Source organism: Leopardus geoffroyi, chromosome C2, assembly GCF_018350155.1.
Source record: "Leopardus geoffroyi isolate Oge1 chromosome C2, O.geoffroyi_Oge1_pat1.0, whole genome shotgun sequence".
Lineage (NCBI taxonomy): Eukaryota > Metazoa > Chordata > Mammalia > Carnivora > Felidae > Leopardus > Leopardus geoffroyi.
Genome location: NC_059333.1, coordinates 134,239,091 through 134,255,149, shown reverse-complemented (window position 1 = coordinate 134,255,149; position 16,059 = coordinate 134,239,091). Strand labels below are relative to the sequence as shown.

At 41.8% G+C, this 16,059-nt stretch overlaps 1 protein-coding gene across 2 annotated transcripts in view; it reads right to left on the bottom strand.

Moving 5' to 3' along the window:
- PLCL2 (phospholipase C like 2) overlaps nt 1-16,059 on the bottom strand; it is a 191,606-nt gene that overhangs the window by 134,475 nt on the left and 41,072 nt on the right. Inside the window, exon 1 of one of the 2 annotated variants that reach the window (XM_045503721.1) lies at nt 9,956-10,127. The exons of the other annotated variant lie outside the window; for it this stretch is intronic. Within the exon in view, the coding sequence (XP_045359677.1) occupies nt 9,956-10,033 (78 nt within the window). The 5' untranslated portion in view covers nt 10,034-10,127. Of the gene's footprint in view, nt 1-9,955; nt 10,128-16,059 lie in introns of those variants that run through there. 2 annotated transcript variants of the gene reach the window in all.

The following is a 16,059-nucleotide window of genomic DNA, read 5'->3' as shown; positions in this document are numbered from 1 at the left end:
TCCATAAATTCATGTAAAATGATAAACATTTAACATATCATTGCTTGCTTGCTTTTTTCCTTTTTTTTTTCTTAAACAAGATGGCAAAACACAGAACAGACAAACCACAGAATTTATCAAACAGATACACATGGCATCTGGGTGGCCTGAAAGCCACCAAACCACACCTCAGACTCTTGCAAACAGCACTTCCTGGGAAGCAAGGCTTCACTGGAGAGCCAAGGGCATATACTAAAAGGAACAGCACAGCCCCAGAGGGCATGTACAAACTGTCCCATCACCAGGCTCCTCTCTCATTCTCTCCTAAACAGGCACAACATGGCAGTGCTTTTTCTCAGGAAAAATAAATCAAGCTCCAGAGTGTTAATGTGTGTGTGTGTGTGTGTGTGTGTGTGTGTGTGTGTACACACATATATATTTGTTTCTAAAAGTTTAGAAAATGTTTATCTTGCTGCCAAAATGATGAATGTCAGGGACTGCGGCATTTTATTGTCTAAGATTTCTTGAGTCATTTTGAGGCTTTGCTTCAGCACTGAGGGTCAAGACTCTGCAATCTTTGGTGTTGATCTTATTTCCTCTGCCTTAGTCAGGAGAATGGGTCATCTTGGATGTCCTGTGTAGAAAGGAACCTATGAATACACAAAGATTAGAGCCACCATCCATCTGAAAAGTCATTCCAACGTTAATTAATGTGTCAAAGAGAAAGGATAACTCTAAGTTGATGAAATGCAGATTGCAACCCCGTATTAACTGTGGGCAATATGTTATGAGCTGAACTTTCCCATGTATTGGATTCTTTTGACCATGTAAAATAGTATCAAAATCCTCAGAAATACCAATTTTTCTAAATCCGGTCTCTGAGACTGCCTCCCCACACAAACTGCCTAAAAATTCTTTGCTAGACTTGGGAGAGGGTTCCTGATTTTTGCTTTCAGAAAAAAAAGATTTTAACTTTTTTCTTTAACCATTGGGAACTAAAAAGGTAGATTCCCACAACACATCTCACACCAAAAAAATCCTGATCAATTAAGTATTTAAAGGTAGAAGATGAAACTAAATGTGAATATTTTATACGAATTCCAATATTTATATAGCCCAGGGTTGAGGAAGGACTTTCTGGGTACTAAACTAAAGGCAGAAAGCATGAGCAAAACATTTTATTGCATTTAAACACAATCTTTCTGCTCAGTAAAACAACCTGAACAAAAGTAAGCAGAATAACAAATTAGAGGAACATCAGAACATATAGGGGCAATATATATAAAAGACAAAGGGTTAAACATTTATGGAGCCCCCAGAAATCAAAAAGACAAAGATAAACGGTTGAAGAGAAAAACAAAAACATGAATACGCAATTTGTGGAAATATAATTCATAGGTAAACATGAAAAAACTTCAAGCTCACCAGTACTCATGGAAACAAATTAAAACAGAGGAAAGACATGTATTTCCCACTTATTAGACTGGTGTCCATTCCCAGCAACGGTAACACTCAGTGACGGTAAAGCTGTGGGGAGCTGGCAGTGTCCGAATTGCCAGTGGACCTGAAAATTGGTAAAGCCTTTACGGAAGCGATTTGACTACATTACTAAAAGATTTTAAAATCTCATTTCCTTTGACTCAGCAATTCCACTTCTAAGGTTTATTCAAAAGAAACAATACGGACAGCTCATAAAGATGTGTGTATTAAATGCACGGTTTTTAATTCTTTTTTAACTAAACAACCAGAGGGCTGTGTCTCTGCCTCCACACCTATGTCCAGCAATCGCCCCTCACTTGGATTACTGCAACAGCTCCCTTCCCAGCTCCCGTCCCTTCCCAGCTCCTTCTCCGCCTGGCAGTCAGCATGAGATCTTACAAACACAAGGCAGGTTACTTCACACACCCAGTATCAGTGGCCTCCCATTGCTAAGTCCCAACTCCTTACTTCTCACAGAGAGCTGTGGATATCCTGACCCGGGACCGCCTTGCAGGCCTCCTCTCCCCACTCCACCTCAGACACACTTTGAAGTTCCTCCAATGGACCAGATGGTCTCTGGGCATGCTGCTGTTTTCTCCCTTGGAACACGGTCCCTACACTATTCCACCCCATAGCTAACTTATATACCCCAAACACATTTTTCAAGGCTCAGCTTAGCAGGTCCCTCCTCAGGGTAAACCTCTCCTGTTTCTGCCACACTTGAGTTAGATGTCGCTCCAGAGCACGTGCTGCCACAGTGCCTGCACGTATCCCATAGAGCAATGGCCGCGCTGTATTGGAACTGTGTGTGGGTCACTGAAGTTTGCTGGCATCTAGGTCTCCTTTATCACTGCTTGGTCTTTTCAGAGGACACAAAGGTCTGCCTGCGCAGTAGCTCCCTCCTTTATTCACGGACCATGACACCAACAACATCTCTTACACATGCTCAACACTTCCATAGTACGTACACCCGGGCATAGCTGCCTGCATAGACATACTGAAGCTGCACATTTTTAGACCATTTTTGTGGTTCTTAAGTCCTTATTAGTTCTGCTTTAAGCATTTAAGCTTTAAGATGTGATTTCTATTGTTTTGGAAACAGAGAGTCTACATAGTTTCTTTTATTCTTTTTTCTAGGACAAACTATTAAAATTATATCAATACAGCATATCCTATTAGTTCAGCTTTCTCAAACCAGGAAGAGAATTTAAAAACCAGTTCCTTCATTCCGGATCATTTGGTAATAATCAAAGATGAAAAGCAACCTAAATGTCCCTTAAGAGGGAACCAGTCAAATAAATTATACATCAATACAGTGGAGTACTGTGCAGCCATGAGAATGAGAAAGTTTTCACAGACCGACTTGGAAAATACCAGGAAGTAGCGTGAGGTGAAAAACAAGCAAAGTGATGAACACTATTGTCATATGCTGCTATGTGTCTACGAAGAGCAGGCACGTCCATCGACCGTCTCTGGGACCACACACTTGTGGGGAGGGAAACTGAGGGGCAGGGGCCGAGATGGTGAGGGAGACTTCTCCTTGTATAACCCTACTGTTCAGCCTCATTAATGTGCTACGTATTTCAATGACGGCCCACTGTGGATTCCTATTTAACTAACTAGGTACGAATGTTCGACAAAACTCTTCATAGGAGATTTTAACATACCCTTTCCCCTCCCCCACATAAAAAATCCTTACAACGTCCAGTGTTCTGGAACAAGGCTCTCATATGCGGCGGTCCCTGCTAGGTAATTAAAGTACATCTCAGAGGAGGGCTGTGGCCTTCTCTCCCGGGTCTACTCTGCTCCTCTTTCTCAGTCCTTCACCCAAGAACGTCCTGAGCCGCAGCCACTAAGTACTCCCCCTGTCTAACGATACTTAGGTACATTCCATTTTCTTGGAGGCAGTGTGTAACTAGTATGGTTTCTTCCCAGGAAGTGGCGCTGAAATCAACCTTAAAGGAAAAGTAAAACTATGAATTCGTACAGCCAAATAGTACTAACTATAAATTCTGCCTTAGAGCTCATATTACCATAAAAAAATGGATAGAACAAGGAAAACAAGAAAAGGAAGAAAAAAAGAGGGAGAAAAAAAAACCCCTTCATTCCAATGGGCTCTTCCTTTTCCTTTGACTTGGCACAGCCAACAAGGCAGGACAACAGGGCAGGCCGATTTCCCCTTGACTAGAACTGGGTTTTAGATTCTGTCTACAACCAGTAAGTTATAGATCGCACCTCAAATTCGTTTCTCCTACACCTTAAAGACATGTGCAAGGGAAGACTATGTTCTAGATCTCCTACACATCCTGGTGCCAACCAGGTATCATGCTCACCCCATACAAACCAGCATATGACTATGCAGTGGAGGCCCCTTCCCAAAGGAGAACGGCAATAGATGGAGAGAAAATTCGGCAGAAATGCCAAACAAAATAATGATAACCATGAAACATCTCTTCTTGTCTTCATGCCGAGATGAAAACAAATACCTCCAAAAACTGCTAAATCTTATTGCCCAGTTTTTTTTGAACAATACCATTAAGGGACACCTGGGTGGCTCAGCTGGTTGAGTGTCCAACTTTGGCTCAGGTCATGATCTTGTGGTTCGTGGGTTCAAGCCCCACATCAGGGTCTTGCTGTCAGTCTGTGAGTGCAGAGCCCGCTTCAGATCCTCTGTCCCCCTCTCTGCCCCTCCCTCGCTTGCACACTCTCTCTAAAAAAATAAATAAAACCTTTAAGAAAATGATACCATTAATTCAATATTATCCAAAACATGGGAGAGAAATAATGAGAATTCCAAAAATTTTTAAGTGAGAAGAAAAATTTCAGTCCAATGGTCTTATAGAACAATCAGTTGAAATAATATTCCTAAAGCGTTAATACCAAAAAAGGATATTACTGACATGAAATAGAGAAAGATTTGGAAAACTAAGTTCTTGAAATACCACACGTGCTTACAGATGATACTACATAAACCAACTAGTAGACAGATTATCAAATCCAGGCCTAATTAACTAATGTATATAAATTCAGATTCAACTTAAAAATCACATGAGAGGGGCGCCTGGGTGGCGCAGTCGGTTAAGCGTCCGACTTCAGCCAGGTCACGATCTCGCGGTCCGTGAGTTCGAGCCCCGCATCAGGCTCTGGGCTGATGGCTCAGAGCCTGGAGCCTGTTTCCGATTCTGTGTCTCCCTCTCTCTCTGCCTCTCCCCCGTTCATGCTCTGTCTCTCTCTGTCCCAAAAATAAACGTTGAAAAAAAATTTTTTTTTTAAAAATCACATGAGAAGTTATTCTATATCAGAATTTACTCTATGTCTTACACTATACAAGACCCTTTCATATCCAATATCTCATCTAATCCTTAAAACAACGTTATCAGGTAGGTATTATTAGTCTCCTCTTATAAAGGAGAAAACAGAGCCTAAAAAAACACTGGAGACATAGCTGAGGTCATTCAGGTCATAAATGGCAGCACTAGGCCTGGAACCTGGACCCTCAGCCTCTAAGAGGATGCCTTGTCTCTATGATGTCAACAGATGTTAATGAAACTGCGTTTGGACAGAACAGTGATAATGTAACCATTATCTAGTTATTAGATACCAGGTTATTCTATCTGTTGATACAAAAAGACTATATTTAAATTGTTTTTATAGGAACAGAACTTTTATGTACTTCTTTCTAAGTGAGAGAAGCAAACGAGTAAGGAAGACAAAAAAAAGGCTAAAAAGAGATCAACCAAGAAATAATAAGCATCATTTAATGGTTCCTCTTTGATCCCATATATCTTTTTCTAAATTCAAGTCAATTAAATGTAGCCTCTAGTTTTTGTGCTGACATGTGCCAAACACATATTTAAGTACAAACTGGATTCCTATCCTCAAAGATCCCATAATCTAGCCAAAGAGTTAAACCCGCAAATACAAAATTACCAAATAATTTCATGCAGATTGAAGTGAAAGAAGAAATAGCAATCCAGAGGACAAAGGAAAGACATCTCCCTGGGAAGGGGGCTCAGGGAGGAAGGGCTCTGCTGAAGATGTGACATGTGGGTGGGGGGCTGGGAGCTAGCCAAAATGAAGAGAATTCCAAGCAGAAGCATTCCTGTAAAGAGACAGGCCCCACACCCCCACCTGCAGTCACACAGAGGAAAGAGTGCAGGCTGACTTCACTAGAATACACACCTCAGAAGATGGGAGTAATCAAATGCAGGCTGGAGGTGAGCAAAAAAGGAGGTAAAGATCCTTCCAAGATTTCTTGCTTGGGTCTTGGAAACAATGCCATTAACGACACATGAACTACTGAAGAGGAGGAGACTTACTGAGACAATTCAGTACATGCTGAAGTTCAGGAGGGTTCTATGAGGCATAAGAAAACCAGGGACTCAGGTTTCAGAGAGGCGACAGGGTTCATAGACCTGAGACGTAGTCCCTCAGGGGGTTTCCAGAACTCTAGGTTAACTACTCTACATTCAACTTCTTAGAAATGAACAGAGGCTGAAGTAGGCTGTATCAAAAGAAAAAACACTGAACTGTGGTAAAAGCACTAGGAATTTAAGCAAACAGTACGCTATAGCCCCCTTATTTACAGCAGTTCTGATCAAAACAAGGAGATACGATCAGCAAAGGTCCTATTCATACATTTGTTGGACTGCAGACCCACAGACAGAATAAATAACAATTAGGAGACTTTTAAACACAGCTGTTCCCAATACTGGCTCTTGCCTGCAGTAGTCGAGGGAGGGCCACTGTTTTCTCTCAGCCGCAAGTATTCGTGCCCTTGGAGCACTCCCTCAAAATCTGGGTGTTCTTCCATCTACTCAGGAAGTCTTCCCTGGCTTCAAAATGACGGGAACAAAAATAGGAACCGGTGAGGTTACTTCCTCAAGTTAAATGGAGAAATAATCAAAAGCATACTCTACCCCGCATTAAATGTTTTTTAGACAAAAAGAAAAGGGAATAAACTAGGAGCATGTATCGCCAAAGAGCCCCGTTCCAGGTCCTGAGGGAGGAGGCAACACTAGGCAAATTCTGGCAGGAAGACCCCAGCTCTAAATTCAGAATCATGTGGCCCTTCTGCGTCCTTGTGCTAGCCGCCTCCCACAACATTTCTCCATCTGTAAAGAGAGGTCTCGGCCTTCTGACAGTCCCTGAGAGCCTATGGGAGGTACCATGCAGGCCTTCCTTGGGGAGTCCAGAAAGCAGTGTGGAAACAAAGCCTAGACTTGGAGTTGCGCACTCGGCCCTACAGGGCAGTGGAGGCGTGCACCAGCATGCTCCTTCGGATTCAAGCATGGAGTAGGCTCCTTAACCTCAACTAGCTCCTGTGTCAGGAAACAGAGAGCGTCCCCCTCTCTGTAAGTTTTGGGAGGCCTGGGCTGCCCCAACCCTCTAAGACTGGGGGAGAGTAGGAATTCCTCCTGCTTCATACAGGACACCGGGAAGAACAACCCATCAACGGCTACCAGAGGAGGAGGGAGTGTTGGCAGATGCATCCGTGCACGGGGAAATCAGGACAGGCGCCAATGGCTGCAGTTCAGAGTGAAATTTGGGAGGCCTTTTTTTTTTTCCTTTTAAGTTAATAATGACTGCAAAGTGAATCTGCATTCCAAGGCGACTCCCAGGGTGTTAGAAGACTTTACCAAGATGCTCTGACTCTTGCCTGTCTTCCCAGGAGCCCTTTCAGGATACGTATGACATATGTTCTCTTTATGCAGAATGCCACAATGGTGCACTGAACCCTGATTTTCAGGAACGTGCCAGTCTCAGTTGCCCTGGTATCTGGATGCTCTGAGGCAAGTCCTGGCATAAGGCAATTTCACTCTGGGTCCCCATCCCGTGCGCCTTCCTAAGCTGTTTGTTTCCTAATTATCCCCAGCCCTTGCTGAGCTTCACCGTTGCCAGCTCCCCAGCCTCTCACTCTCCGCAGTTATGTGTGCTCAAACCTCTCCTATCGATTTCTCCTAAACCTGTCCTCCTGGTCCCCAGCAACAGTCCTCCGCCAAACCATTCATAACTAACCTTAAGGAAACGTCTAAATTCACAGCCTCTACTCTTCGACCTCCTACTCACTCCTCGAACTGTCACTCCACTGAAATGGATTTTTGCCAAGGTCACCCACAACCTCCGTGATCCTGAACGCGGCAGGTGTTTCCAAGTCCTCTTCTTGATAATAAGAATGATACTATCACCCAATGTTTACTGAGCACTTCGTGTATGCCAAGTATGATCCTTCGAACCGTGCAAACTTTATCGAGGCTTCACTACCAGCTGATGAAGTAGGTTTACAATTACAGCCCTTTTATGAATCAAACCTTTGCGAATTAGAGTGACACGTAGCCAGTGTCACACAACCTGTGAGCAAGGCGGGCAGGACTCAGAACACAAGCCTCCGCCTCTATGGCCTGTGCTGCTTCTCTGCACTATCAGAAGGCAGCCCTTGGCCTGTCCCAATTCTTCCTCCTCTTTCCTCCTTGGTCTCCATCTGGGGCCGCTCTTTGTGCACCCTTAAATACTGATGGTCTACCCTTGCCTCCTCATCCCTAGGGTGTTCTCATCCAGTCCCTGGCTTCAATTATTACTCACAGAATCAAAATCTGTCTCTCCAACTGGTCTACTGTCACATCCACAGGTGCCCCAGGTTCAATGCACTGTTCTCTACTTACTACTCATCCAGTGCTGGAGTCGCCTGTCCCATATTGCTGTCATTGTCTCCCCGGTGCCTAACACTGAGGTTAGCAGGTGGGAGGTGCTCCCTCAGCAATTACGAAATTAATTAACATGGAGACTTTGGCTGCCTCCCTAGACCTCAGTTTCTCACTTGGAAAACAGACTTGCAGGGGCGCCTGGGTGGCGCAGTCGGTTGAGCCTCCGACTTCAGCCAGGTCACGATCTCGCGGTCCGTGAGTTCGAGCCCCGCGTCGGGCTCTGGGCTGATGGCTCAGAGCCTGGAGCCTGTTTCCGATTCTGTGTCTCCCTCTCTCTCTGCCCCTCCCCCGTTCATGCTCTGTCTCTCTCTGTCCCCCAAAAAATAAACAAACGTTGAAAAAAAAAAAATTAAAAAAAAAAAAAAAGAAAACGGACTTGCATCAGGGAATGGAAGCGTGTTACATCCTGTAAGCTGCCCTTTGAAAAGTGGTTTGTAGCAAAATAAGTGTGCAAACATGCTGCATATCCTCCTCTTTGCAATTCACATTAGATAGCATACTAAAAGCTCTCAATCTTTTGTCATTGTTTAATAAGGGTCTCTGACCCTTTTCCGGGAATATCCCAGGCCCTCCAGAGACAGTGCTCCATGGGGGTGCATGCTTTGGCAGGGGCGCCTGGGTGGCTCAATGGGTTAAGCATCCGACTTCAGCTCAGGTCATCATCTCGGGGTTCTTGAGTTCAAGCCCCGCAGAGGACTCTGTGCTGACAGCTCAGAGCCTGGAGCCTGCTTCAGATTCTGTGTCTCCCTCTCTCTCTGACCCTTCCCCCCCCACACACACACTCTGTCTCTCTCTCTCAAAAATAAATAAACATTAAAAAAATTTTTTTCTAAATAAAGAAGTGTGAGTAGGCCAGTCCTTTGTTTTGTGAACTTTAAACAGTCACCTGGGCCACCTTAGAAAACATCTGTCAATTCCTTAGAAAATTAAACACAGAGTTACCATATATGACCCATCGATTCCATTTCTAGGTTTATAGCCAAAGAGAAGTGAAAACGCATGTCCACACAAATGTATACAAATGTTCACAGTGGCATTACTCATGATAGCTAAAAGGTGGAAATAACCCACATATCCATCAAGTGATGAACGGGCAAACAAAATATGGCAAATCTGGATAATGAAACATTATTCAGCCATAAAAAGGAATAAAGTACTGATACTACATTCTACAACAAGGAAGAACCTTGAAAACATTATGTTAAGCAAAACATGCCAGTTGCCAAAGACCACATAGGGCATGATTCCATTTATATAAGCTGTCCAAAATAGGCAATTTAAAGACACAGAAAGTAAATTTAAAGTCACCAGGGGCTGGGAGTGACTGCTAATGGGCAAGATATTTCTTTCAGGGAAGATAAAAATGTTCTAGAATTAGATAGATAGTGGTGACAGTTGCACAACTGTGAATATACTAAAAACCAATGAAATGTACACTTTAAAAGGGTGCGTTTTACGGCATGGGAATTACATCTTAATAAAAAACCAAAAAAAGGTACGGTGGATAACCGCAATAAACAAAATGAACAATAAAGCTCATCTTTATAACTTGAACTGGTTAAGATAAATAGGTGTGCCAATAAAACATGCCAATTAACCATAGTGACTTAGGTCATTCACACTAAATAACAAAGACAGGAACAAAAAAACCTATATTTAGTAGATTTAATAGATTTAAGTATATTTACTTCCATATACATGAAGTAAAGCGGAACAAAATCTGAAATTCAGACCTAAAGGTATCTTCTAATACCCAGTAAGAACTGTTCCTTCAAGAGTTATCACGGACTTACACTGACAACGCGGGTAAACCATCTTCTGTCCTCCCTGGAAACAGCAATGGCCCTTACAGAGCCAAGGGGGACATCCATCGTCCTTCATTTTCTGTGCCAATGTCCCCGAACAGGCACAATCAGCGGGTGACTGAAGGTTATGAAAAACTTAACCTGTTCATAAAGCTGACAGTTCCGAGGCTCAGAATGCTAAAACCCTAGACTTCTAATTTAGATTTCACTCTTTTTGTTAAAGATACCATATGACCTAAGAGCATTTTGTATTCATTTAAATACAGAGAAAAAATTTATCCTGAAAGTCTAACAGAAAGTGATTAAAAGAGATGGGTCCTATAGGATATGGCGTTTAGTACTTTCTAAGTAAGCCACAAAAACTAAGGATAAAACCTGAATATGTACTCTTTGACCCAGGAAGATTTCCTGTAACTCCATGATTTTAAAGGTCTAGATAATTCAAGTCATAAAGGTCTTCACTCCATAGTGTTTCATCTAACAGCCCCTATAGTTATTCATTCATTCTACTAACGTTTCTTGAGCACCTACTATGTGCCAGGCATCAGACCTAGTGTTAGGGGTACAGAGATGGATAAAAACAGAGACTGTCTTTGTATTAGAGGATTCTTAGACTGGTGAATAAGACAGTCATCAATCAAATAATACATACAAGAGATGCAGTGAACAATATTTATTTAGAAATTAGATAAGTTCTGGGAAAGTTGAACCTTGCAGCAATTGTTAGGATTCTCTAAGCTTTATCTTATTTATTGTTGTGCAAGGGAATCTTATTAAAAAGACATCAGATCTTAAATTTTTATTACATTAACTTGGAAAAAAATCAATAAAATTGCTCTAGATATTCCTATAGACCATAGTCTATTATATACATATATATATATATATATATATAGAGAGAGAGAGAGAGAGGGAAATATATATACATTGAGAAATATATATATTAGTGAGAAAGATTCATCAGGAAAGGTTTAGAGCTAGACTGAGTTTAAATTAAGCAGTTTCTGTTTGAAGTTGATAGCAGCCTATATAAAATCAAAGTCAGATGGTAAACGACATTAGTGAAAACGGCAGAGAACTCCAAAAGTTCATTGCTCCATAAAAGCATCAAATAAACTGGCAAAACTGTCAAAATCAACTTTGTTAAAACTGGGAAACCACCAAAATATTGCAGCAACCAGGGGAACCAGGGGAACACTTAATAAAAAACAGCTAGATCTCAGCAGGAAAAACCGGCCACTTTGCGGTATTATAAGTTACCCTGGCACCATCCCCGGCTCTCCAGCTCAGCAAAGAGCCTTGAAGAAAAAAGCCCATATTCCCAGTACAGATACCATTACCAGAAGAAGCAGAGTGGAGTTTGTTTTGAAAGAAGTGTGGTTGTGTGTTGTGATCTGCCTGGTCGCTTCAGCTCGAAGGGCTCCTGGCTCCGCCACAGCTCTCCTAACTTGGGACTCTACCAAAGCTGAGGCGGCTGCCCGAGGGAGTTGTCAAAAACACTCAAAAGTAAATATACTAGTAGCTGCTGCCTGGGACAATAAATAACTGTTGGCGTAAACAATGAACTAACCAATAAGCTTGGGAAGAAAATTTGGGGATTGAGATGCTTTGTCGAACAAACGCTTTAAAAAGATCACACAGGGGGTATAGCTCGGTGGTAGAGCTTTTGACTAAAACGATCAGACATAGTCCTGGGAATCTAGATAGTCAAGTGCAGGCATGGGCCTAAGTATCTGCTCAGGAAAGCCCTGAGATAACTTTAAACTCTCACCTCTGGCTGACCCTCGAGTTCTGTGCATGCAGGAGGTGAAGGCTAAGGCAGAGTTATCAATGCCTATCCGATCACTAGAGAGACACTAAGCTAATAGAATAGAGATAGCATTGACTCACGACAAAGAATACAGACTGTTCAAAATTGGCACAGAAAGTCACAAAACAAGCAACAGCAGCTACAAGTAGCAACAAACCCTGGGGAGTGAAGAGAATCTAATTTCCAGAGTTGCCACGCTACAATATTAAAAATATCGGGGCGCCTGGGTGGCGCAGTCGGTTAAGCGTCCGACTTCAGCCAGGTCACAATCTCGCGGTCCGTGAGTTCGAGCCCCGCGTCAGGCTCTGGGCTGATGGCTCGGAGCCTGGAGCCTGTTTCCGATTCTGTGTCTCCCTCTCTCTCTGCACCTCCCCCATTCATGCTCTGTCTCTCTCTGTCCCAAAAATAAATAAACGTTGAAAAAAATTTAAAAAAAAAATCTATTTTTCCACACACAAAAAATTACACAGCACGTAAAGAAATAAGAAAATATGGTTCATATACAGAGGAGAAAAGGCCACTAATAGAAACTGTCCCTGAGGAAGCACACACATTGGTCTTATTAGACAAAGACTTTGTTTTTTTTTTTAATTTTATAAATGTTTATTTATTTTTGAGAGAGAGTGAGAAAGAGAGAGAGAGAGAGAGAAAGAGAAAGAGCAAGAGAGGCAGAGCTTAGCCAGGGGAGGGGCAGAAAGAGGGAGACACAGAATCCAAAGCAGGCTCCAAAGCTGTGCTGACAGCTCAGAGCCCAACATGGACTTGAACTCACAAACCGTGCGATCATGACCTGAGCCAAAGTTGGATGCTTAACCGACTGAGGCACCCAGGCACCCCTGGACAAAGACTTTAAGTGAACTATTTTAAATATGCTCAAAGAGTTAAAGGGAACCATGTACAAAGAACTAAAGGAAAATGATGTCTCGTTCAAAAGAGATTATCAGTAAGTAGACAAGAATGATTTTTTTTTTTTTAAGGAACCAAATAGAAATTCTGGGTTTGTAAAGTACAAGAAATAAATGAAATTTTCACTGAGTAAGCAAAAGAAAGAATCAGCAAACCTGAAGGTAGGTCAACTGATACCACCAAGTCTGAGAAGCAGAAAGGAAAAGAGAATGAAGAAAAATCAGCACAGACTAAGAAAGCTCCAGGACACCACCAGTCCCACCAGCTGGGAGTTCCAGAAGGACAGGAAAGAGAGAAAGGAGCAATAAGAATGTTTTAAGAAATGGGGCACCTGGGTGGCTCAGTTGGTTAAGCGTCCAACTTCGGCTCAGGTCATGATCTCATGGTCCGTGATTTCGAGCCCCGCGTCGGGCTCTGTGCTGACAGCTCAGAGCCTGGAGCCTGTTTCAGATTCTGTGTCTCCCTCTTTCTCTCCTCCCCAGCTCATGCTCTGTCTCACTCTTCTCAAAAATAAATAAATGTTAAAAAAAAAAAAAAAGAATGTTTTAAGAAATAATGGCTGAAAATTCCCCAAATGTGATGAAAAATAAGAACTGATGTTTACTTAAGGGCGAAACTAACAGAAGCAGTTGTGTGAGGCAACTGAACTAAGCCCCATGCCACTGGGTGTTTCTGACACAGAAAGACTGGGAGTTCAATGAAACAAAATTCCTTGTGAACAAAAGTCCAATGAGAGGTGAGTGCTATGGTGGCTCTAACAGCTCTCTGCTAAAGATCCTTCATATAATAAGAGGAGGCAGCAGATGGAAATCCGGGTGTCCATCTACGCACCCCTGGCCACTCTCACTCACCAGCCTCCAGGCTTCTGCTCTCTTGCTGTGCTCCTGCTCCCTTCACAGCCGAGAGCTGCCTGGCCCTCCCCAGTGCTCACAACCAGGTTTCCTGATGTCACACACACACACACACACACACACACACACACACACCCTCTCAGACTGTTTGCAGGTCCCCACATTACCTTCAAATCACTAGAGTGGCAAGTAGCCACAGTGGCAAGGAGGTTTGCCTTATCCCTCCAGCGAGGGGCAAAGGACTGAGATGCCTGCCTTACATGTTTCAGGGAGACTGACCCACCCTGGCTAGTTGGGGAGTCCCACACAAACCATATTTCAATCAAAGGTTGGAGGAGGGGGCAGGAGGTGAGCTGATTTTAAGTGCTTAAAACATTTTCTTATACTTAGTCATCTTTCAAATTCATTCTTAAAGGTTGTTTATCTTAGGTTATTTACTAAAGAGGGGTTGCTATTTTCTCCAATAAACCCTTTTCTAATTATAATTTTACAGCAAGTTATCAATAGGGAAATCAGGGCTCCACATGCAAAATTTTGCCTCCAGAAGCTTTTTGTTTGTCCAAAGTATCAATAGATGCCTTCACAGAAGAGTGATGAAAGGGTCTTTAATTAAATCCCACAATTTGATTACTTCTTTTGAGGTAGCATATTTAGCTGTCTCTAAAAAGATTTTCTTCCTAAAACGTAATACGCTCATTTTAATTATTGTGGGCTAAGAAAGGACTCTGTGCCCATTTATAGACAGAATGCTTCATTTGCCCATTGCCAATTGTGATTTTTCTATTGACAGAAATATGCTGGCAGTATACATTTCAATAGCACCTAACACCAAAGTGTCTAAGCCCTCTCTTATACATATTATACTATTACCAAATACATGCATAGGAAGATTAACTTCCTAAATATAGCCTCCTCCATAGCCATATTTGGTGGAATTATAAAATCTTAGGAATGATTTCTTTTGACCAAGGAAAGAATCTTTTATGAGCATTAAGAGACACAATGCATTATCTAAGAAAGACCTATCCAGTTAGAAAAACATGAGGAGATTTCAAATCTTTAGAGTTACATTTTTAGACCATTTCAAAACTTCAGAATTCTTTTAAAATTTTGAGGGAGGTTATATCTTAAAATAGGTTTTAATTTAGCATTTCTATTGCAAACTCTAAACTGCAGTGAATTCTGAATACTAAAATTCTGCTTATTGAATAAGTTTTAACATAACAAAAACTGCAAAGCCAAATTCTATTCTAGCAGTGAAGATTCTGCTTTGCAGGAATTAATTTTCTAAGTTCATAACCATTAAAAAGCATGAATTTTCCTCTTCCCCACCACAGATTAAAAATAGTTTTTGTTGTATCACATTCTTTTCAAATAGTGGCATGCAACTCTCTCTCTCTTTTCTCGTCCTGCTAAAAATATGTACAACTTAACCAACCTACTAAAATCAAAGCAACTTTTTTCCCCCACAGCTACCAGTTTCCTGGATGTGAATCTTCCACACAGCTATCTTAGTATTTCCTGTGTCCTTACATAAATAGAAAATTGTTCTATTTGGACCCTTCATGATCAAATTCTCTCTTGATGATTGCCTAATTAATAGAAAGAGGCAGTGGTAAAAGATCATGCTAAAATGATTTGCATCTGTCTTTAGAAAACATTTTTGCACTTGCATATGAAAATGAATAGTGATATCCTGGGAATTGAGAACTTTCTTCTTTTAAAGTCTGTCACACTTCTATTTCACATCTTTTTCTAGAATACAGGCAGAAGTGCATCTCCTGTTTTTCTCATCCACATCCCCACTCAGACTTTGAATAATTCTGAAAGCATGGTGAAATAAGATCTCCTCTTAGGGAAATCCAGATGCCGTATTTCTCAAAAGACTGTTCTTAGCTCATGTGTTCAATGATTTTACCATTTATTAGATATTTCGCCAGCTTGCCAAGAATGGCTAGGGAGTCACCAATTTACAGTCCTCCATAAAGCAGGTAAATCACATTTCCAATATACCAGTTCCTTGACCCTTCGGTCACTATATTTAAACCTTTTTTATATTAAAGCTTTGGCACTAATTACTTAAAAGAAAGATTCTCTACTAAGGCAAATTTATTGTGGGACTGTCCATTTTAAAAGATATGATTAAAATATCTGACCAGCATTTCTCTACCTACTAGGCAGCAGGTATTTCTTGCTATCTACACATATATAAGAAGTGGACCACCTGACCCCCCCTTCCCTTAGAAAAAATTATCATATGGGCTAGATTAAAAAAATATTATTAAATACAATAAAACATGTAATGCTTAAAGGTGTTTTTTTTTAATGTTTCCTTTACTTTTGAGAGTGAGAGAGACAGAGTATGAGCAGGGGAGGGGCAGAGAGAGAAGAAGACAGAATCCAAGAAGCAAGCTCCAAGCTCTGAACTGTCAGCACAGAGCCCGACACGGGGCTCAAACCCGTGAACCACGAGATCATGACCCAAGCCGAAGTCGGAGGCTCAACTGACTGAGCCACCCATGCGC